This window comes from Chironomus tepperi, unplaced genomic scaffold (genome assembly GCF_022539635.2).
Source record: "Chironomus tepperi strain 1889 unplaced genomic scaffold, CSIRO-AGI_Ctep_v1 contig_257, whole genome shotgun sequence".
Classification (NCBI taxonomy): Eukaryota; Metazoa; Arthropoda; class Insecta; order Diptera; family Chironomidae; genus Chironomus; species Chironomus tepperi.
In genome coordinates, this window is record NW_027226379.1 from 1108706 (window position 1) to 1131496 (window position 22791).

Genomic DNA, 22791 nt, shown 5'->3' on the forward strand with positions numbered 1-22791 from the left:
TAATGTAAATTGAATTATAATTGAGCTTTATATAGCTAGCATATTAATCACATCATGAATATGAAATTTAATTCCATTTTAGTTAACCAAAATTAAAAGTCAATTTGAGGTTCTGTAGTTAATGTGGTTTGATATACTTTATTTTATTATGACTACTTTTGACCTTCGAAGACAGCTTTAAACTTTATTGATTTAATTATAGTGTGCCACGCAAAGCTTGAAGTCGACTCGAATATTATATGGAGTCAAGTCGACTTGAGTCAACTGATTCATACAAAATCCGAGTCAACCTCGAACTCTGGTGCCGCGACACACAGTTTGAACAGCACTTTAGTTGAAAATAACGAAATTGCAGTCAATTATGAATTTACTATTATTTATTGCTGTGCAGCCCTTCCCAAAATTTATTGTAACTTATGAACCAAAACTAGAATTTCGAAGACCAAGACCAAGTCCAAGAAGTCATAATAAGCAGTGTACTTATCCTAATTCTATTATTTCTTATTCATCATGTTTCTTTGTTGTATTTCCATAAATTCCTTGTTGATTGCCAGCTTTTTTAGTTGTCCTTTTCGTCTGCTTCCTCTTTTTCTTTGGTTTCTTAGATTTCTTTTTCTTCTTTGTTGTCCTTGATGATTTCTTCGTGGTAAGTCCGTTTCCTTTGGTTGTCGATGTTCCATTTGTTGCAGATCCGAGAGTAGTTAGTGGATTCTTTGTAGTTGTTGTTGTGCTGAATATTGATGAATTTGTCATTGATTTTGTGGTTGATGTCATATTTGCAGACAATAAGCTTTTCGTAGTGGTTGTTGGAACTGTTGAAGTTACAGAAGATGCAGCTACGGTTGTTGGAAGACTAGCACCAATTCCTGGCTGTAATGGCATTACAAATCCTAACTTAACTGTAGTTAAAGGCGTAATTGTTGAATTTTGTAAAGCAATAGTTGGCAGACTAGTGTTAGTTCCTGGAATTTTCGTTGTGGACGGTGTAGTTGTTGTTGTGGTTAAGACTGTCGATGGAGAAACTGTTGTATTTGATGATATCGAAACAATTCCCATAGGAAATCCAATTCTTCCAAGTAAGGAACCCACATTTGAAGCCATAGAAGTTGTGGATGTAACACTTGCAGTAGATGTTGTTGGAACTGATGTTATATTTGGTGATATCGTGATGGATACCATGGGAAATCCAATTCGTCCAAGAAGTGAGCCTACATTTGAAGCTATAGTTGTTGAGGTTGATACACTTGTCGTTGATGCTGTTGTATTTGGTGTTCCAGTTATAATGGAAATCGGTGGAAGTGCAACTCTTCCAAGGAATGAACCAACATAAGGATTCAACGTTGATGCATTTGGTGCGATTGTCGTGTTGCTTATTACTGTATTTCCTATTGAAATCAGAGGCAAATCCCTCAAAAGAGGACTTAAATTAGAAGCCGAAGAAATTGTAGTATTGGATATTGAGTTGGTAACGTTGGACAGTCCTGCTGGTTTTGCTGTTGTTGTTGTTGTACTTTGTAAAATTTGTGTCGAATTGATTGAATTTAAGGCTGACGAAGGAAACCCTAAGGATGAAATGTTCATTTAAATCTCATAATCGGTCGAATATGCTGAGTTACCAGATGATACAATTGGAGCAACTAAACCTCCAAGCTTAGAAGTCAGTCCCTGGGTTGTTGTAGTCATCAGACTCAATGGTGTTGTTGTATCAATCATTGCTCCTGAAACTATTGGATCAACATTAGTCGAAGTTGTTGTTGTACATGATTTCATCACATTATTTATTAATCCTAACTGTAAAGCACCAGCAGGACTGAGTTTAGTTTCCTTAGGATTTGACTTATGTGACAAAGTCGTATTGTCAGGACTGCCAGTGGGTAGCATCCTACCTGTTATAATTGGTAAGCCTGCTATATTATTTCCATAACTTAATTTTGGATTTGTTGTGTTGCTGAGTCCAGATGTAGTCGTTTTAATTGTGGACGTAGTTGGTGGTGGAGGAACTCCTCTTGCTAATTGATTTACATTTCCTGGTGTATATTCAGTTGGTGTACTTGGTGGTCCAAGAAAAAATAAAATCGGATTAATGCCTGGACGAGGAACTCCTCTTAAATATGATGCTGGAATTAATGATGCTTCTGTTGTTGTTGTTGTCGTTGTCGTTGTCGTCTTCTTTTTCTTTTTGCACTTAACTGTCGAGGATTTAATTTTTGAGTCATGGATATGACAAAATTTAACTTCTAATTAAAATTTCTTACTTCTTTTACCGGCAGCATTTGTTGGACATTTTTCTGTGGAAGTAAATTGGAAGTTAGTAAAGTGTGAATTTAAAATTGTGCATTTAATCGCACTAAGGTTCTGTTGCTTAGTAATGCTTAGTAAAGTGTTTCAAGAGTGGACGGGTTATTATTTGACTAGTTATGAAATCCGGCTATCTTTCTGATGTGGCTAGAATCCGGCCTCTACGCTGACTCGTATCCGACTTCATTCCTGGCTAGTATCCGACCTCGATTCTGGCTCGTTTCCGACCTTAACTCTGGGTCGTATCCGACCATAACTCTGGCTCGTATACAATCTCAAATCTGACTCTTATCCGACCTCATCTCTGGCTCGTATCCGATCTCATCTTTGGGTCGTATCCGACCTCAACTCTGGCTCGTATCCGAATTCAACTCTGGCTCGTATATGACCTCGACTCTTACTTGTATCCGACCTTGATTCTGGCTCGTATCCGACCTCTATTCTGGCTCGTACCTGACTTCCACGCTGGCTTGCATCCGACCTCGATTCTGGCTCGTATCCGACTTTGATTCGATTTTGATTCTGGCTCGTATCCGACCTTGATTCTGGCTCGTATCCGACCTTGATTCTGGCTCGTATCCGACCTTGATTCTGGCTCGTATCCGACCTTGATTCTGGCTCGTATCCGATCTTGATTCTGGCTCGTATCCGGCCTCGATTCTGTCTGGTATACAGCCTCAACCATGGCTCATATCTGGGCTCGAATCTAATCACGACTCCGGGACATACCCGAATTTCACTTATCCCATCGACACGCAAGAGTCACTTTCACCTAAGTTATAACTTTACATACGACTAGTCAAATAGAAACCTGTCCACTCCGAATTAGAAGCCACTTAATCAATCTTAAGGAATCTGATGTCCATTACTTACTGATAAGTTTCTTTTTGGTCGTTGCAACAGTCGTAGTTTCTCCATAATAATCATAATTAGCTTGTCGCTTCACCAGCGTCCTTACATCATCCTCGTCGTAGTCAAATCCTTTAGAATAATCCAAAATATATACTACAAATAGTAGTAATGTGATGATTAACTTCATACTTTAACAAAAAGATACTATTTAAAAGTCAATGAATGTGGGAATGATTAATTTATAGTAAATTTACAAGCGGAAGTGCTACATTAATTTGGAAGTATTAAATAAAGTCATTATTCTTACATTAATTTTCAGTTTATTCAAAATTGTTGGAAAAACCAAAATTTTAAATCAGTTTAGGTTGAAAATAAGCTGTTTAAGTGCTAATCTAATAGTTAACTTTAAGTTCTCTTCAAGCTGAGTTAAAGCTAAGACTGGAACTACATTAAGATTAACAGTCAAATTTTTCAAAATTAAACTCCAAAATCTAACCTCAAAATTAAAAATTTTTACTTCCAAAAATCCATTTCATTCACCTGAACTTCCACCCAATTCCTACACACAACGATCCATTAGCTTCGTTCCTCCATCCCATCACACAGAGAAGCAAAACTAAAAGATTTTAATTTTTTGATAAATTTTTTGGAAAACTAAAATTGAAAACATTCATCGTTGGGGGTGTCTCTTTTAGTTTATGTATTTAGTCAACCTGTATCATGTCTTACTTTATGGTGACAGATTTTAAATTGCACTTTTCAAATAAACAAGTAAGATAAGTGTTGTGAGTTGGTGATTTAAGACGCATTTTTGAGAGTTTATAGCTGTGGTGGGCGATTTTTGGGCTGTGGCACAATAGTGTAGAACTAAATTTTTGTGAAATTGCACAAGATGCAACAAGATGTAGCCATGACATATTAAAAGGCTGCTTACCACTGGTTTATACGGTGATATTCTGTTGAAGTTTTTGATGTAGTCTAGCTGGGTAGAATTGGTAGAAGTAAATGGAGAGAAGTCGATAAGAGAGAAGATAACTTTAACATTTAGGATGAGACAACTCGCTTATTAATTACGATTAGTCGACCATATCTCTAAATTATAAGATTGACATTCCATAGCAATTTAGCTGTTTGGAACCTTACTACTTCTATGGAGAGTTCAACCAAGAACCGCAGGTTCTGTATTTCCTGCATGTTAGATGCATGCAGGCCAGCAGTTATTGACTGTACTTTACAGTTCGTCCAAGGGTAGAGACCTGCATTTTTTGTCTGTAGCACTGTATTTTTTGGGATTTGAACCCACGCTCTCTGAGTTATATGTCTGATACTCTTTCCTACTGAGCTACCGAGGATTGTTAGGGAGCGAGGCATGAAGCTCAGTTAATGAAAACTTGACGACTTGCTGGAGACACGATAGCGTTGCAATGACCTAGTGAACACGCTGAGCTGTTCGGTATGAGTCATTTTTGTTCAAAATGATACTTTAGGTACAAAAGATTTCTCAAAGGTTGAACCCACTAGTTTGAGCATTTTGGTTTAAATCTAGGTAACTGACCTTTCTTGCCATACTTCGGAACTACTCAATGATTTTATAAACATCAACAACACAGACAAACTGCTTATCCACATCCACACCTTCCTCAAATATCCCCAACAAAGACATTTTTCATACGCAATATATTCATAAGCCTACTAAAACTAATCTAAACTGATCTAAAGAGGAAATGGAAAACTGAAAATGAAAATGAGAAAATTTAGCATACAGCAATATCCAAAATAATGTCCATCCACCTCAAAAAAATATAAAACAATTTTCCATATCTAACCTCAGCACTAAATCAAAAATGAGCAATTTATCAATTTTCTAATTTTCCAATTAATCGAACATGTGTTTTAGATATTTAAATTCAATTGTTTTGGTGCTGCATCTAAATCGTTGTCTGGTCCGAAAAGTTATAAGGCACAAAGAGTAATTTATATATGTTGAAATTTTGTAACAAAAGAGAAAATTGAAATAATTTTTTTTGTTCCTTTTTTTTGTGATAAATGGATTCAGATTTTCTACAAACAAATACAGGCACTGCCGATATGAAAATGGGGAAATATATATATGCTGAATTTTCTCTATATTTGCATTATGCAATAATAAATATATTTGCATTCATATTATGTATAAATTTAAGCTTCTATCTTTCAATTCAATTTTGTGCATGATTTTCAAATTCAATTGAATTTTCTGTTCCTATACATGCCATACAACATCACAAAAGTAAGTAAATGGATATAAATTGCAAGTATATTACTGGATGGGAATGGTATGCAAAAATTATGGAAACAATACAATTAATAATCATAATGGATTTCTATATATCATTGGATGCATTTCAATTTTATTTTGAGGGAGAATAACTTAAGTTTGGAGAATTTATTTGTGTATTATGCAATCAGTTTTTGGTGGGAAGGAATGGATGGATTGAGAGATGATTGTTGGAAGGTGGAGATGGGAAATTTTGTAATAAGAAGACCTGAGAGAGTCTTTAAAGGAGGAATATTCAAACTTCTTCTTTCTTTGCTAGCCATACATATCAATTGCGGTCCATGACCTCCCTTCGACGTCTCCTAAAGTTGACTTTTCAAACTACACCTAGGAATTGATTTAATTTTTATATGAAGTTCATTCAACTTTAAATTCTGATAAATGAATTCAAGATATGCTTCGCAACACATTACATTAGCGGCACAATGCGATAAATCGTGTTTTTTGATGTAAAAATGGACAAAAACCATCCATTACATTGACGTTAGGATAAATTCACATCTTACTGTTAAAACGACGACGTATTACACCAATCTAGTGGACTGGATGGTTAACCAGCAAGCATAGACCCACGGTAGGTCAATATAATATGTTCAAAACCATAATCATTGAGTCACAATTGACACAAACTGAGTTGGCATAGCAAGAACTGTAAAAAAGTATACAAACTCAACAAGATTTTCCCTAGGATTGAACTCGGGTCGTTAGAAATTCATTGGCTGACACTCTATGATATAGATAGGTAAACGATCTGTGTGCCTCGAAAAATAAAAGGTCCACCACTGCTCTATCCACTATTACTGCTTTTTCTCGAACAGCACAGTGTGTTCACTAGAACACCACTACTTATTTAAATACTGTAACCATTCTCCTATGTGGATCTAAGATTGCAACAAAATGCTTTGCATCTCACTTTGTTGCTGGCTCTGTCACCCAGTTTGTTCATCACTATCTTTTGGAGCTCCATGGCGTCTTTTCTCTAGCGGATACTAACTTCCTCCACTTGTGTTTCCTTCTCAACAGAGTTCGAATTCGAGTTGAGTCGATTCGAGTCGACTTCAACCATATCGACTTTGAGCTCTGCTTGTCAGCATTGACATTCTCACTCTTATATTCAAATAAACTGCTTTTAGGTACTCAAGTGGTCTTTCAGTACCATTAAAGCCTGCTCTTTGTCTTTTAGAATCACTGACAATAACTACGTTGTCATGCTAACTGCAAGACAAGAAGTCTACCTAACGACAACGTGATGATAAACTCAATATCAACAATTTACTTTTAATAATTTATTAATCAACTCAAATGACATTATGTCACCATGCTAGAATTACTTTGCATCAAATTACCAAAGAATGCTTCAATTCTAAATGACTTCTTGGAAGTCTTCCTTTTAAAATTTCAAAATCTACCGACTTTTTAATCAAAAATTTCAATATAACCTTAAATAACCTTAACTTAACAGCCATAGGCTCAATCCTAAACAAAGTTCATCTTCAGAAAATACAAAAATTTCCAAGAAGGAACTAACCACAAAAAGAAAATCTATTCTATTCTTATCCACGTCACCATGCATAGATTTTCATCATTACTTTCCGTGTTTGGCATTGAATCAAATAATAATATCGTTAGATCGTAAAACTTACTACTTACAGAACAAAAAAATGCATTGCACTGACAGTGAAAATGATAATAAAAATCTACTAAAAATAAAGTAACAACTTACTTACTTGACATACACATACCCTCATTTTTCATGCTTCATTTTTGCTGGTTTAATAAAAACGAAAATGTCATAAAATTCCAATAAAAACCAAACAAATTATTGACGAGGAGATGTCAAGGAACAGTAAAGAAATGTCTTTCATTATTCAATATTAATAAAAACGCATTCCTACCCCCATCCATCAAACCCCCCCTCAATATCAAGCATTTTTTTTTTATGTCGCGTGTCATGGTTTGATAAAAATCATTTTTTTGACATAAAAATTTCTCACTCATTTTGGGGGTTCTGGGTCTATATTGGGGGAATGTTCGGGAGTTACGGAACAGTAGAAGTTGACTTTAAACCCCCAGTCCCCTCCCTTTTTTCCCTTGTCCGTCTTTTTTATCCGTCCTTCTTGTCCGTCCTTATTGTCCGTCCTTCTTGTCCGTCCTTCTTGTCCGTTCTTCTTGTCCGTCTTTCTTGTTCGTCCTTCTTGTCCGTCCTTCTTGTCCGTCTTTCTTGTTCGTCCTTCTTGTCCGTCCTTCTTGTCCGTCCTTCTTGTCCGCGCTTCTTGTCCGCGCTTCTTGTCCGTCCTTATTGTCCGTCCTTCTTGTCCGTCCTTTTTGTCCGTTCTTCTTGTCCGTCATTCTTGTCCGACCTTCTTGTCCGACCTTCTTGTCCGACCTTCTTGTCTGACCTTCTTGTCCGTTATTCTTGTCCGTCATTCTTGTCCGACCTTCTTGTCTGACCTTCTTGTCCGTTATTCTTGTCCGTCCTTCTTGTCCGTCCTTCTTGTCCGACCTTCTTGTCCGTCATTCTTGTCCGACCTTCATGTCCGTCCTTATTGTCCGTCAATCTTGTCCGACCTTCTTGTCTGACCTTCTTGTCCGTCCTTCTTGTCCGTCCTTCTTGTCCGTCATTCTTGTTCTTTTTGCTATTCTTGCCTCGATATCCCAGATTCCATCCTGCTCAGATTCCACCATTACCGTTACCAAACTTTCGAATACACCCACATCTCTCTCACTCATTCACTTACACATTTTTATTCCTTTTTTGCGGTAGTCACGAGTTTTTTTCTGTAGATTTTTATGATCTCGTGATGGATCTTCATACAAGAAATTTCATTAGACACGACAAATGGATGGCAATAAGTATAGTTGGGATAAATAGTACCTATAAATTCTTATGCTTATGCTGTATTAAAATGAAGAATGGAAGAACAAAAGATACTTCTGATTTTTGACTTGACTTGATGAATGCGACCTTTTTTAAAAATGAAAATGACGATTTTTTTGGAAGTTGTAAAAATTTTTTATGTCACTTAAATTATATTTTGATGCTAGTTTTTAAGTGAAAGTCTGTGGGGTACTTCCTTGGGGTTATGTGATTTATTTATATTTTTTGGGATTTATTAGAAATTTTGTTGCTTGAAGATCTTAAGGATGTTATTAAGAATATAATGGAAATTTAGTTTGGAATTGAAGTTGTGATTGAAAGAACGAAGGAATAGATTAATTAATAAGTATGCTATCCATTGCTAAAGCAACCATCTAGTATATTATGTCTGCTTTTCGGACAAAGCCTCAAGTTCGAATGTTAACACTCAAAATAGCTCATATGAAGCTCTATAGCGCCAAACTTAAAAACAGTAGGAAACTTACTAGAACATTGGTCTTACTTGTACCCCAGGTTGTTACAAAAGACCTTCCATCTGACTCTATTGTCGGCCGAATCACAATGATTGTACAAAATCTCAATTTAAGACATTTAACTGGCATTCTTTCATTACTGTCCTACTCCATGTTGCTCTTGGAGAATTATAACGCCTTTCTTTTGTGGATTCCAGCCAAATGCAGTAAAGCAAGCCTGTTTCTCTGCCGCAGCTACATAACTAATAGCTCTTTTCAGGATTTACACAGTTTATGCAATTATAAAATGAAGGAAAGACATTGGAAAGTAGTTTCCGATATAATAAGCTTCAAACATCATCGAAGAGAGGTCAAGATTCTATTAAACCAGCAAAGTAAGTAACTATCCAAATTTTACATCATTACAGACACCGAACCTCATTCTGAAAGAAAAACTCAAATCCAACTTAAAGATAAATGATCCACTTAACCACCGCTCTATAAAATCCATACTTAATCCATCAAAAACCGCTTCACTTTAAACCCCACAACTGATGAATGATAAAAACACAAAAAAATCAATTATTTAAAATAGTAAAAAAAAAATCCAGCAAGTAAAACTTTATCCTATAAAAAAATTAACTAAATCAGACGGATATCCAACAAAAAAATCTTTACGACATCCAATATTCCTCATTACGGACAAGAAATTTGCCATAAAAAAAAATATATATTTTCATCGCATAATAAAAAGTCATAAAAAATGGCAATGTCGAGGATGTAGATAGAAAGTCATCAATTCAATGACCAATTTATCACTCGATTGCATTTATGGCTTATTAGATCTCTCTAAAAATTGACTCCCAACCCGGGTAGATTATCTTAAAATATAAATTGCATTCAATTCATCAGTGTAATACTGTTTATGCTACTTAATAGAGTGTATCAACATATCAAATGAAATTGTTTCATGACACCAATTTGCCTAATCGAATGGTTCACAATTTATGGCATATTCTGGGCCCTTTATACTCATATCAGTTTCAATAATCTCTTCGACATGTCGTATTACATCCATATAGTGCGAAAAGATTTGTAGAAAGATGAAAGTTCTTATGATATGCTTGGACAACCCCTTCAATTTATGCCATAACATATCTACATAAAAAAATCATGTTAACCCCTTTTTTGTGCTACTTTCACTTGTTATGCTGTGCAAAAAAAAAAATATTTTTAACCTCATGGGGATGGAAATAAAATAAAACATATTGACTGCGTATCGTAGCGATAAAAAGATATTTTTTTGAAAGCATGAGGAAATTGCGGCATGTATTTTGTCAATTTTATTTTATTTTTTTATATTCTCTATTTTTATCTACCCTTTGGTCACATTTATTGTATGAATAAGGGTGAATATATGATTTATTTTGAGAATTCCATGAATTTACTTCCAATATTCCAAGATTTATTCACTAAATTCCAGAATTCCATGATTTTACTTCCAATGTTCCAAGATTTATTCACTAAATTCCAGAATTCCATGACTTTACTTCCAATATTCCAAGATTTATTCACTATATTCCTGAATTCCATGATTTTACTTCCAATATTCCAAGATTTACTCACCAAAATCCAGAATTCCATGATTTTACTTCCAATAATCCAAGATTTCTTTCTAAAATTCCAAGATTTGGTGAATTTGGTGAATAAAAATTCCAAAATTCTACAATATTAATTCCAGCATTCCAAGACTTATTCCTTTATATTCCTATGTATTCCCACAAAATGCCAATCTCCCTAGCCATCCCAATCCCAATTTCTCAACAAAAATATGACAAAAAACAACAAAATACCAAATTTTTATTCACAAAAATAAATACAAAAAATAAACAAATTTAATGGTCTTATAGCTGAAAAATCTTTCACAGCTAGAGGCGATAAACTCACATGATTTATGAATGCCTATGCAGCACTTGTATGTTTATTGCTCGATTGGTCTCATTACTTTTGAAACGTCAGAAGAGTCGTTATTAAGGCAGAAAAGCAAGACAGAAAACATAAAAGGAAAAAGCCTTATTTTCATTGGCTTTATTACTTGACAATGCATCATAAACATTTTCATTCTTTCTTTATTTTTTTCAAATTAATTCCATAGTTATAATTGATATGCTGATGATGATGATGAGAATGGATGTGTGTGTATGTGTGTATATAACCTACAATTTTCTACCTTTACATCCGTTCATTACATCTTCATGACATCAAACGAAAAAAATGTCAGTGAGATTCGTTGTCAAGTGCACTGACAAATAAACTCGAAAGAAGCAAGTTAGGATGATATTGGAACTGAGTTTTAGTTGGTTACTTCCTTGGATTGGGCGCATGTGAGGCAATGACAGCTAGGAGAGAGCATCTTAAGCCGACTCAATCCATCGAGAGCTTTTTGGGAGTTCAGGATGTTCAGGACTTTAGCGGCCATTTCTACACATCTAATCCAGGATTTTATAGACATTCTCGAGATGGAACTGAGCCATTGAGGTAAAAGAGACGATTTTGCAAAAAAAAATAAAAAAATCTGTATGACTCTGATGAAAATAGTTAGAATTCCATGGGAATCGAACCCATGACCTCAAGATTCATTGTCGATCATCCAACCAATTCAACCATTAATGCAATTAAATTCTATTATAATTTATTGCAAAATATCAATATAAATGACAAAAAATCCAAAAAATTCAGCCAATCATCCATAAAAATCCGCTAAAAAATTGCAATACTTACATAAGAATATTCACAAGAGTTCTGTCATCTCTTAAAGTGAAAACTTTCTTTTTTTTTAACTTCAACGAATAAAAATCATTAGCTTTGAAATCTTTGAAGAACTATAAAAATACACAATTTCCCATCCAGCTCCTCCGACCCCATTTTCTACTACTTTACACAATTTCCTTTTGTTTTTCTCAATTGTGCATCCATTTATGTTGACATTTTGCTATCTTTTTATTTTTTTATTCATTGTATTTATTTATAGACAAGTTTGAGTGGAAATGAAGGATTTTTGGACTCATTTGTAGCTGCAGGTTGTTATCAAGTGTTAGTTTTGATATTAAATTGAAGTTGAAGAAAAGAGCGGAAGGCAAAGTTTGTAAAATTAACATTGAGTGGTCAGAAAAAGGGTAAATAAATAGATGGAAAGGATGGATAAATAGCTGCAAGTGTGAATAGTTGGGGATGTTATTAGTTTGGTTCCTTGAAATATTTTTAGGTTTATTTTTTAAAATTTATCAAAATTTTCAATTCTTAAGTTTGTAAATATTTTCAATTTCTAAGTTTGCAAAAATTTTCAATTTTTAAATCTGTCAAAATTTTCAAATTTTAATCTTGTCAAAATTTTCAATTTTTAAATTTGTCAAAATTTTCAATTTTTAAATTTGTCGAAATTTTCAAATTTTAATCTTGTCAAAATTTTCAATTTTTAAATTTGTCAAAATTTTCAATTCTTAAAATTTTCAAATTTTTAAGTTTCATAAAATTTTCAAATTTTTAAGTTTCTTAGAATTTTCAATTTTTAAATCTGTCAAAATTTTCAATTTTTAAATTTGTCAAAATTTTCAATTTTTAGGTTTGTCAAAATTTTCAATTTTTAAGTTTGATAAAATTTTCAATTTTTTAATTTTCCAAAATTTTAAGTTTTTAAGTTTGTCAAAATTTTTAGTTTTTAAGTTTGTCAAAGTTTTGAATTTTTAATTTTGTCAAAATATTAAATTTTTAAGTTTGTCAAAATTTTAAATTTTTAAATATGTCAAAATTTCCAATTTTAAATTTTTAAGTTTGTCAAAATTTTAAATTTTTCAAAATTTTAATTTTAAATTTTCAACTAACTTTCAAATTCAAAAGATCCAAACTGTCCAAAATCCTCATCCCAACTCCATCAAAACAGCATCATCAGCATCAGCAGCAACAAAAAAATAATTCAAAAGAGAATAACAAAAGCAAAAAAAGAAGTTAAAACTTCTCATAGGAAGGAGATGAATAAATATTTGCATTATTGTCAGTAAAACTTTCACAGATATATCCTGTTGAGATGTGAATTGTAATAGGAAGATTCATTGTCGATTTTGAGCATCAAGTGAATGAATCAAAAAAGGATGTTTGAATACCATTATTCAATATTTATTTGTTCTTTATTTTATATTACAAACAATGATCGTAGGAAGCTGTGGAAGTGATTCTTTTGGGTATGGAATGGGTATGAGGGAGTCAAGTGATTTATTTGTGGATTTTTGGCTATTTTTTGTGTAAATTTATTAAAGGAACTTACCAAATACACCCACAAGATCCAGGGGGGTAACATACTTCAAAATTCTCAAAAAATCAAAAACAGTTCAAATTTATCCAATTAAATGCCAAAATGCAAATTTTATTCAAATAAAGTATGAATGTGATGCCAATAAAATCATAGACTCTTAAGTAGCTGCAATCCTTAAACAGATTCCAACAACAATGCAATACCCTGACCACCACCAATACATGCTGATCCAACCGACTTCTTCAATCCCTTCCTCTTCATCTCATGTACAAGATGTGCAGTAATTCTTGATCCCGATGCACCAAGTGGATGTCCCAAAGCAACAGCACCGCCATTAACATTTAATTTATTCAAGTCAAGTCCAAGTGCCTCAGCACATGCCAATGTTTGTGCTGCAAATGCTTCATTGATTTCAATTAAATCCAAGTCACTGATGCTCCAGCCGGATAGCTTAAGAACATTTTGAATTGCTGGAACTGGACCAATACCCATAATCTGTTGTGGAATAGATAAAAAAATAAGAGATAAGATTTATGCTGCACATATGCATAAAATGTTTATAAATCTTACAGATGGATCGACGCCAACAGTTGAGTATGCAACGAGACGTGCCAATGGTGTTAAATTGTATTCCTTTAAAGCCTCTTCCGATGCAAGAATGACAGCACTAGCACCGTCACTAATACCACTGGCAGTTCCAGCTGTTACGAGACCGTCTTTTTTGAAAATACTTGGAAGTTTTGCGAGACCTTCAAGAGTCGTTTGTGGACGTGGATGTTCATCAACTTGGAATTGTACTTCCTTGCCCTTAACTTTGGTTGTAAATGGTGTAATTTCGGCTTTAAAGGCACCTTCGGCATTGGACTTGCCCCATCTTTGTTGGGAATTGAATGAAAATTCATCAACTCTGGCTCTTGTGATGTTGAACTTCTCGCCCAATTTCTCAGCTGTCAATGCCATTGGAAGTTTGCAGTATGTGTCAGTTAATCCAGCCCATAATGAATCCTCCAATGCATAATTTGTGCCTAATGTAGTTCCAAATCTCATATTTCTAGCGACATATGGTGCCAAACTCATACTTTCGACTCCTCCTGTCAATACAACCTTAGCGCCACCAACGAGGATGTCCTGTGCACCATTAACAATACTTTGGAATCCAGATCCACACAAACGATTAACAGCAAGTGCTGGCTTCTCTTGTGGAATTCCACAATTGAGTGAAACATGTCTAGCCATGTAAATTCCATCAGTCTGTGTGTGTGGCATGATGTTTCCAATAACAACTGTATCAACCTTATCAGGCGAGACATTAGCCTCTTTAAGTGCAGCCTGAGCAGCAACAGTTTGCATTGCTGTCGGTGTTGTATTCTTAAATGTTCCACCGAATGTGCCAAATGCCGTACGTTTGGCACCGACAATGAAAACTCCTGTAAGGTAAGTATGAAAAAGTACTGTAAGCATCAAGGTTGCCAAGTTTGCAAATGAACGGATTTTGATCACAACTGTAATCAGGGTCCAAAGTCCATGAGATTATGGAATTTGAATCTATTTTGTTATTTCTATTTATTATGAACGGAATTGAGCAGTTCTTGAGGATTTTGTGGATGGAACTTACCTTTTGTGATTCCAGACATGATTAAAGTTTACAAATTTTGGATTTAAAAATTATAAATTTAATAATGTTTATGTTTTAAGCCGAAATTAACTGTACGACTGATGAACTTGTTTTGAAATGACTGTGATGTCTCTCCCGTGTACTCACACATGCACAGAATAGTCTGTACTAAAAACATATGAGATAAGGTTTTACTCTCACAAATTGAGAGAAATTTCACTTAATTCTCTCAAAAAATATTAAATGTTACCTAAGCTGGATAAAGGTTGTGTTTTGGATTGATTTTATTGATCCACATGCGGATTTTTGGACCTGATAATGTATTTTGAGGTAGATGACACACATATTTTGTTCCTCATAACAATTTTTAAGTATTTGTAGCAATTAAGCTGTACATCATTAATTAAAATTATCTTAGAAACCTTAAGTATAGCTTTATGGACTATTCTACTTCCTTATCTGAATGATTGTGTTATCTGAAAAATAAAATTCAGTGTGACATTGCATTTATTAAGCTGCTGGATATCTTGATGTTTATTTATACATTTTTGTGGACTAAGTAAACTGTCACTTAAGGTGAAATTGTAATGTACTGCGGGTAGACTAACTTTAATTTTTTAAGCAGCAAAACTTATTAATTACTAAGTATATCAGTATAAAACATGCTACCTGACTTTGATGCAGGCTCTGATGCTGACCCTTTTACCTAGTTTTTACTAGAGTTACCTACTTTGTATCTTTTTTGAAGTCAAATCTGTATTTGTATGAATGAAACAAAATCCAAATCGAATTTGAGATTATGTAGAGGTCTGGACGTTGAATAGGCAATCTCTCATTACTGTCTCATGTCTAGTAACTTAAGAGCTTCTCTGTCTTAATAACGACATATTCTCTGATATTTTAAAATAAGAAAATTCTCCAGTCAATTGAACACCATAAGTCTTCTGTCACGTGTGATCCCTAAAAAATGGTCTTTTGGGCGGGTCTTACATAATGTAATAAGTGAATGGCTCCAAAGACATCGATTCGATTCATATCAGAAGTTTTTCATTCAATTGCACTGATATCTGAACTAAATCATAGAGTTAAATTTACAATTCAGAAATATCTAATTATTCATCATCATTTCCAGCAACTAACAAGTTAGGGTACAAATAGCTAGACTATCTGCAATCACTAGACCATCAGTTTTAAGTATGATCAAAACTACTCCTTTGATGACATAATTGCCTGAAGCCTACAATGTAAGGGTTGTGAGCCACGTTTCCGTTGCATATGATTCGAGAAATAGGACAAGTAAAAACGGTTTCTCCTGCCGAGTCTCGAACCCATGACCGCTTGGTTGTTATCAGAATAATTATATACTTAAATACGAAATCATTCCGCCATCGAGCCACATTGACACACAATAGTAAATCAGACATTATATAGAGGAAAACCGAAGAATTCCTGGATTGAATGTGTTGAAAAGGACGATAGAGATCCTTAATATCCGGAACTGGCAGAGAAGTTTTCGAATTAAAGAGTTGTCTTTGGACATCTCGTGCGCCTAGCCAAAGAAGTAAGTTATTAAGTATATTCATAGATTGCCTGAGCTACATCATCCCAGTACCGAAGCAATTATCCCCAAAAGAAATGAGACATTTCAATTCCAAAATTACTTGTGACACAAAATCGTCATCATGATGATGAGTCGTAATAATCATCATAAGCAGCATGAGTAGACTGGAAGCATGATACGATCCACCTCCACATGCCAAAATGCCAACATTATAGAAAATGAATAAAAAAAAGCCATTTCTCTTTTCTGTTGCCATTGCCTTAAAATTGAAAATGATATTGAATGACATGTTATGGAGAAATGAAATGACATTTGCACAATCATTTATTTTATTTTATATCCATTTTCTTACATATTGTGGAATCTATTCTGACTTGTAATCCTCACTCGTCATGTGTGTGTAGTATAAGAATTTTACGTGCACATATATACATTCAATCACATATGTAAGGAAGTAGGGAAAATGTGATGAGGACAGTTACTTTTTTTGGAAACAAAGTTTGGGGATTATTCCTTTTTATAGATAAATAATAAAAATATATCGTAAATCATTTTGATGGAGGATGAAATTTATTTCATTTGATAGCTGAGTGGCTGAATGTATACGAAGAGTACCAATCATATGATAAATGATGATTATTCTTTCAGTCTTATAGTCGGATTGCTCTCACTTCTTGTGTCTAAAAATGAATATTTTATGGAATTTACGGTTGTCGGCAGTCCTTATGATGAGTTTGTGGGGAACTCAACAGAACTTAACGAAGATCCGAGCATTTTATCGAAGATCTTAATAGTTTATCGAAGAACCGAACATTTTTAACAAAGATCCGAACATTTTGATGAGGATCCGAACATTTTAACGAAGATCCGAACATTTTAACGAAGAACCGAACATTTTAACGAAGAACCGAACATTTTGACGAAGAACCGAACATTTTAATAAAGAATCGAACAATTTTGACGAAGATCCGAACATTTTGACGAAGATCCGAACATTTTGACGAAGAACCGAACATTTTAATAAAGAATCGAACATTTTGACGAATATCCGAATATTTTGACGAAGATCCGAACAATTTTGACAAAGAACCGAACATTTTGAAGAAGATACAAACATTTTGACGAAGATCCGAACATTTGGATCGAAGATCCGAACATTTTAAACGAAGATCCGAACATTTTGACGAAGATCCGCACAATTTAATGAAGATCCAGAGCATTTTCAACGAATATCACAACAAATTGACAGAAATCTACCCAAAATCATCATAACAACTCACACCAAACACTTCTGGAATGAGAAAAGCAGCAAAAAAATCCAAAAGGAGCAAAACTTTTTGCCCTCCAGAACGATCCCATCATTCGAAATGAATGCCAAAAAACTACTTTGTTGCTATAAAGAAATACTCTCTGACTGTATTCATTTCGAAATGTCAACGAAATCTGATAACAATAATGGATAATCATATTTCTGTCTCTTCTTGTGCTTAAAATTGCCATACACTTTTTTATCAGACGAGATGATGCGGCAGTACTTATAGCTGTGACTGTACTCAAGTCGAGAGAAAGCATAAATTTGTGCAAAATGTGCAAGGAAGAAGGTGCTAGACGAGAAATTAAATTGATGTAAATTTTCACAACAAAACAGATAAATGTTGTGGTATTAATTTCAATTGTGCATGCATCTTTTTTTGTTTTTTTCGTAAAATGATTTGAGTAAATCACTCTGTAAATGGTGAGATGATAAACTAGAGTCGGAAATGTAGAAATAGCTTTTAATGGGGAGAGACAATTTCTGGTAGAGTGAAAAGTCAATTAAGAAATGGAATAAATGGAGAAATTTTAAGGTAGTTAAGTGAATTTTAAGGGATTTTTTGGGGATGTGAATCAGACTTTTTTGGGTTTTAGGCTGATTAGTCAATATTCTGTGAGACAAGATAAGTTACATTTAGGGATAAGTTCAGTCAAAATTGCATCAATCTCAGTAAAATTTCATAAGTTCAGTCAAGAATTGGACAATTTAAGTAATTTTTGTGAACATTTTAATCAAAATAGGAAAGTTCAGTCATATTGTGGATACCAAGTGGATACATTCAGTTTAATTTGTGAAAATATCAGTCAACTTAGTGATTGCTTCAGTAAAATTAGGAATGAGTTTAGATAAATCTGACAGAAATTTAGCCATGTCTAAATCGAGGATAAGTTCAATATAATTTGTGATAAATGTAGCAAAGTTGCGGATAAGTTTAGTTAAAATTTGAAATAAATTCGATGAAAAATAGGGATAAGATCAGTCAAATTTGGAAAAGGCTAAGTTAAATAAAGGACGAGATCAGTCAAAATCGGGATGATTAATGTCAAACTATGACTAAGTTCAATCAACCATGGAATAAATTCAGCCAAATTCATTAAAATTATCAACTCTTTCCTTTGCGAAGAAGGTTGGGGACATAAATTCCAAAAACCTGCAAATTATCAACTTTCTTAATATTTTATTTGTGTCTAACCGGAGGCAAATTTCTTGAAAATATAGAAATAATAAGTAACATGACAGTGAATTTCAGTCTACAATGCAGATATCTATAAACAATTGTGCATTTAAAAAATTGTTTTTCGTCTTCTGAATATGCTGAATTCTTTCCTTACCTCATCTGATCTACGTAATTCGTAAAATGAAATGAAATTGTTGGAATAGGAGGCTAGGGATGGGAATTTTTGTGAGGATAGCTGGGACAACAGGCAAAGTGATTGCTTTTAGGTAGCTTAATGGTATTTGTGGACTATGGGAGCATGCTCTATGCCTGCTATGGTATAGTAAAACTTGGGATGAAGTTGAGTTTCGCTGAGAAGAGTGTGCATGGACTGCTGAACATGACAGAATGAAGAATTGCTGAGTTGCCGTCAAAATTACTCAATTAGGGCAAAAAAATCCTCAAAATCTTCTAAAACACCTCAAAAATCCACAAAGTCACCACCCCTCGACCTCCCAATTTCAACTTGCATCTGCATAGTCGTTACTTCCTTTTATAAATTGCAAAAGATATTCATATAATTTTAAAACAATAGCAGAACTAACAGCAACACAAAAAATGATTTTTTACTCTTCTTGATGCCTCATCTCATAGAAAATGGGGAAAAATGGGCACAACAGATACATCTGACAAAGAAAATAGAGAAAAAATTGTGCAAAAGACTGAAGACCCTCATGGAAAAAGTACATAGGTAATTTTTAATTATTTCGGTTTTGCACACAGGTATTTTATATCAGTAATATCAACATCATCATCATGTATTCATTTATTTTATACAGAAAATGTGCCACACAGATTAAAATTAATTTTTCTCGAGGATAAGAAACGGAAGTTATAATATGAATTTTGTGTATAGGATGGAGATGAGTGGAATGTTGAGGCAATGGCTTTTTATGTTTCAAAAAAGAGGAGGAAAGGAATTAACAGATTCTTCCGAAAAATGCCATAAAGTTGCTGGAAGGAAAATGCTAATACTTCTCTATACGCTGCTTCTGTATACTCGGTTCTGTGGATGTAATATTTCCACTCGAAACAAAACAAAAATATTTTTGCCTTTGACTGCTCATTCTATGCTGGCTGTTGTTGTTCTTCGGTGCTGTAAATTACAAAAAAGAAGAATTGAAATAAGAATGGAAGTTAGGTGATGTCTTTTGTGTTTTGTGGTATGGAGAGGTGCATTTTTTGTGGTCTTTTGTGTGCTGTGGAATTTTTTTTTTTTTTTTTGGAGTATTTTGACATTTACGAGGTTATGTAGTTTATTAAGATATGAATGTTGGAAGAGGAGCAGCAAATTGAGTAGAAAGGAAACAAATTAGATGTTTATTTTGTGCTTTTAACTGACTTTTAAGATTCAAAATTAAACGAAATTGTCAGATTCAACATTTAACGAACTTGTAAGATTCAAAACTTAACGAACTTGTCAGATTAAAAACTTAACGAGCCTGTAAAATTCAAAATTTAACGAAATGCATTGATTCAAAACTTAACGAACTTGTAAGATTCAAAATTTAACGGATTTTTAAAATTCAAAATTAAACGACCTGATCAGATTCAGAATTATCAAATTCTTAAAATTTTGAACTTAGTAGACTTCAAGTAGACTTGTTAAGTTTCAAAATTTAACGAATTTAAAAGATTCAAAATTTAACGGACTCATAATATTCAAAATTGACAAACTGACACAACCAAATCCATCTCAATTCCACCAAACTCTTAAAAATCAAGCTCACAAAAAAAAATATAAAAAGTGATTTTATTCGTATTTATACGAGCGATAGCTCGCCATGGAAAAAAGGTAAAAATAAGCAAAAAAATGTAGAATCTTTAGCAGCACATCCACACACACTCATTCTCTATATGATGAAAGAATTTTCCACAAGATTTATCTAACATGAAAAAAAAAAAAAAAAATTATTTTCATTTGGTGCGCTTTCACGAGAGTGAGAATGAGGCAGGCAGCAGCAGCAGCAAAAACAAGGGGGGAAGTAAAAATCGGGGCACAAAAATTTCTCTTTTTACGGTTTCTAAAAAAATAAAAAAATATAAAATAAATATGGATGCGGTAGCATTTGAATGTACCCATATCACAATAATAACAACAGCAGCAAAAGGAAGCTCTGACTCTTTCAAAGCCAGAAATGAAAATAAAATAAAAAGGAGTGAAAAAAAAAATCATCCGTTTGGAGATAAAAAGCAGCAAAAAGAATTTATCATTGCTGGAAAAATCAAAAGGAAAAAAAAAAAAAATTGGGTGAAAGATTAAGTAAGAGGTTGAAGGGGTTAAAGCGCATTAAACGAAGTTTTGGACATTTTTTATGTCCAACATTCTCTAACAGCCAAAGAGCGTGCTTTCATGGTACAGAAAGACCACTACCTAAAGTATCTGTAAGTATCTGTCAGTACCTATAAGCTGTCTCTTTGCATTTTGGGGTATATGAATCTGTTTCTGTGATAATAACCAAAGTGTCCAAAAGTGTGTTTAGAGAAATGTCAATTTGGTTGACAGAAAGTTAAGGATCCGATTCCTATGGAAATTCATAATATTTTTAAGACGGATTTGCTAATTTTATTTTGGTAAATTGGAAAATGATTTTTGGATCCAAAAATATTTTTTTTTTTTGCGGCCTCAATGAAATGACTTCTGTTACCCTAACTACCTGTATTTTGTGACATAACTCATTGTCAATTAACCTAGATCTTGAGTATAACCAGTATTTTTTGATTTTTGTTTAAAAAACTCTTGAAAAAATTGAAGAATTTTGTTCGATTTGACTTCAACTCTGCCTTTTCCTCATTTTCCTCCTTTCCCTCCTTTTCAATGGAGTTGTTATACTGTACCTGTCTCTGAGACTTATCCAGAGTGGGCTATTTGCAGTCAAACCTCCTTGTTTAGACCCCTCTAACCTTATCTTAGCCTCTACTTCCCCTTTTCTGATTAAATAGATAAAGAGTTACAGAATATGTGTAATTTTTATAAGCCTCGAAAGCTCAGTGGCTGGTTCAGGAAGTCGTATGCCGTGGGTTCGAGTCCCACTTGGGACTCGAATCTATTATTCGAAATTATAATTTTTCTTCCAGTTTAACAGCAGTGCGGTTTGGATCGTGGCACTTCATCAGGGTGTATCGTGGCACAAAAAAGCTTGGACAACACTGCTCTATCGTCAGAAAAATTTTGGACCTTAAAGACATATTTGCAATACCCAGGAATATACCTTACATCAGAACCGAACAGATCAACCTCATATCCCACACCCAAAATGCCATCAACATCCCAACAATTCCCCTCAAAAATTCAGCAACAAAAGAAAACCCAGAAAATAACTCATAAGATTACAGAAGCCTATATTCTAACTCCTATATAGTTTACACTTAAAGTAAGTACAAAAAAAGGAACGAGAAAAAAAAAATTGGCAAGTAAGTACTTGTACATTTGACGAAAGTAAAGTTATGCATAGATAATAAAAGAAATAAGATAAAAATGACATAAATAAAAAGAAAAAAGTCGTCCATTGTCAACCTTCCCTATCACATCCTTCCTCTCCATCCCCACCCCCAAAAATAAGCAGCACAATCCATCTTTTTTTGGTACAATTTACATTTTTTATTGACACATTCAAGACGGAGAAATGGAAACAAAAGAAAGTGAAACTATGATTTAAATGCCAATTCCAGTGACTTCATTCCTTGCCTTTTTTGTTGTTCTTATCACAAAATTTCTTTAGTGCTGCAATGAGATATGAATTACAATGCAAAAATATACATTTTTTTTCAGATGGTATGTAAAGGTAATAATGTGAGATGGAGATGATTGAAGTAAGTAGGCTGACAAAAGACCTCAAAATATGCTCCATTCATCATATCAAATGTGACTCTTTGCTGTTCAGTTCTTTTTTTTTGTTGCCTCGATAAAGAAAGAAGGTTTTTCATTGACTGAAGAAGGATGATGTTGATGTTGGTCACATTAATATAATAACAGAC

General features: G+C 33.8%; 2 protein-coding genes across 2 annotated transcripts; both read right to left on the minus strand.

The window, feature by feature from the left end:
* Positions 1 to 132: 132 nt before the first annotated feature.
* LOC139091653 (uncharacterized) lies at positions 133 to 3337 on the minus strand. The gene is made up of 5 exons (XM_070641800.1): positions 3172 to 3337; positions 2256 to 2288; positions 1887 to 2189; positions 1617 to 1724; positions 133 to 1562 (listed from the first exon to the last, which is right to left on the minus strand). The coding sequence occupies exons 1-5, from the start codon at positions 3335 to 3337 to the stop codon at positions 502 to 504; spliced, it is 1671 nt and encodes a 556-aa protein (XP_070497901.1). The 3' UTR covers positions 133 to 501.
* Positions 3338 to 13187: 9850 nt separating this feature from the next.
* On the minus strand, positions 13188 to 14879 carry yip2 (yippee interacting protein 2). The gene is made up of 3 exons (XM_070641806.1): positions 14722 to 14879; positions 13677 to 14533; positions 13188 to 13601 (listed from the first exon to the last, which is right to left on the minus strand). Exons 1-3 carry the CDS (start codon positions 14738 to 14740, stop codon positions 13281 to 13283), a joined length of 1197 nt encoding a protein of 398 aa, XP_070497907.1. The 5' UTR covers positions 14741 to 14879; the 3' UTR covers positions 13188 to 13280.
* Positions 14880 to 22791: the final 7912 nt, after the last annotated feature.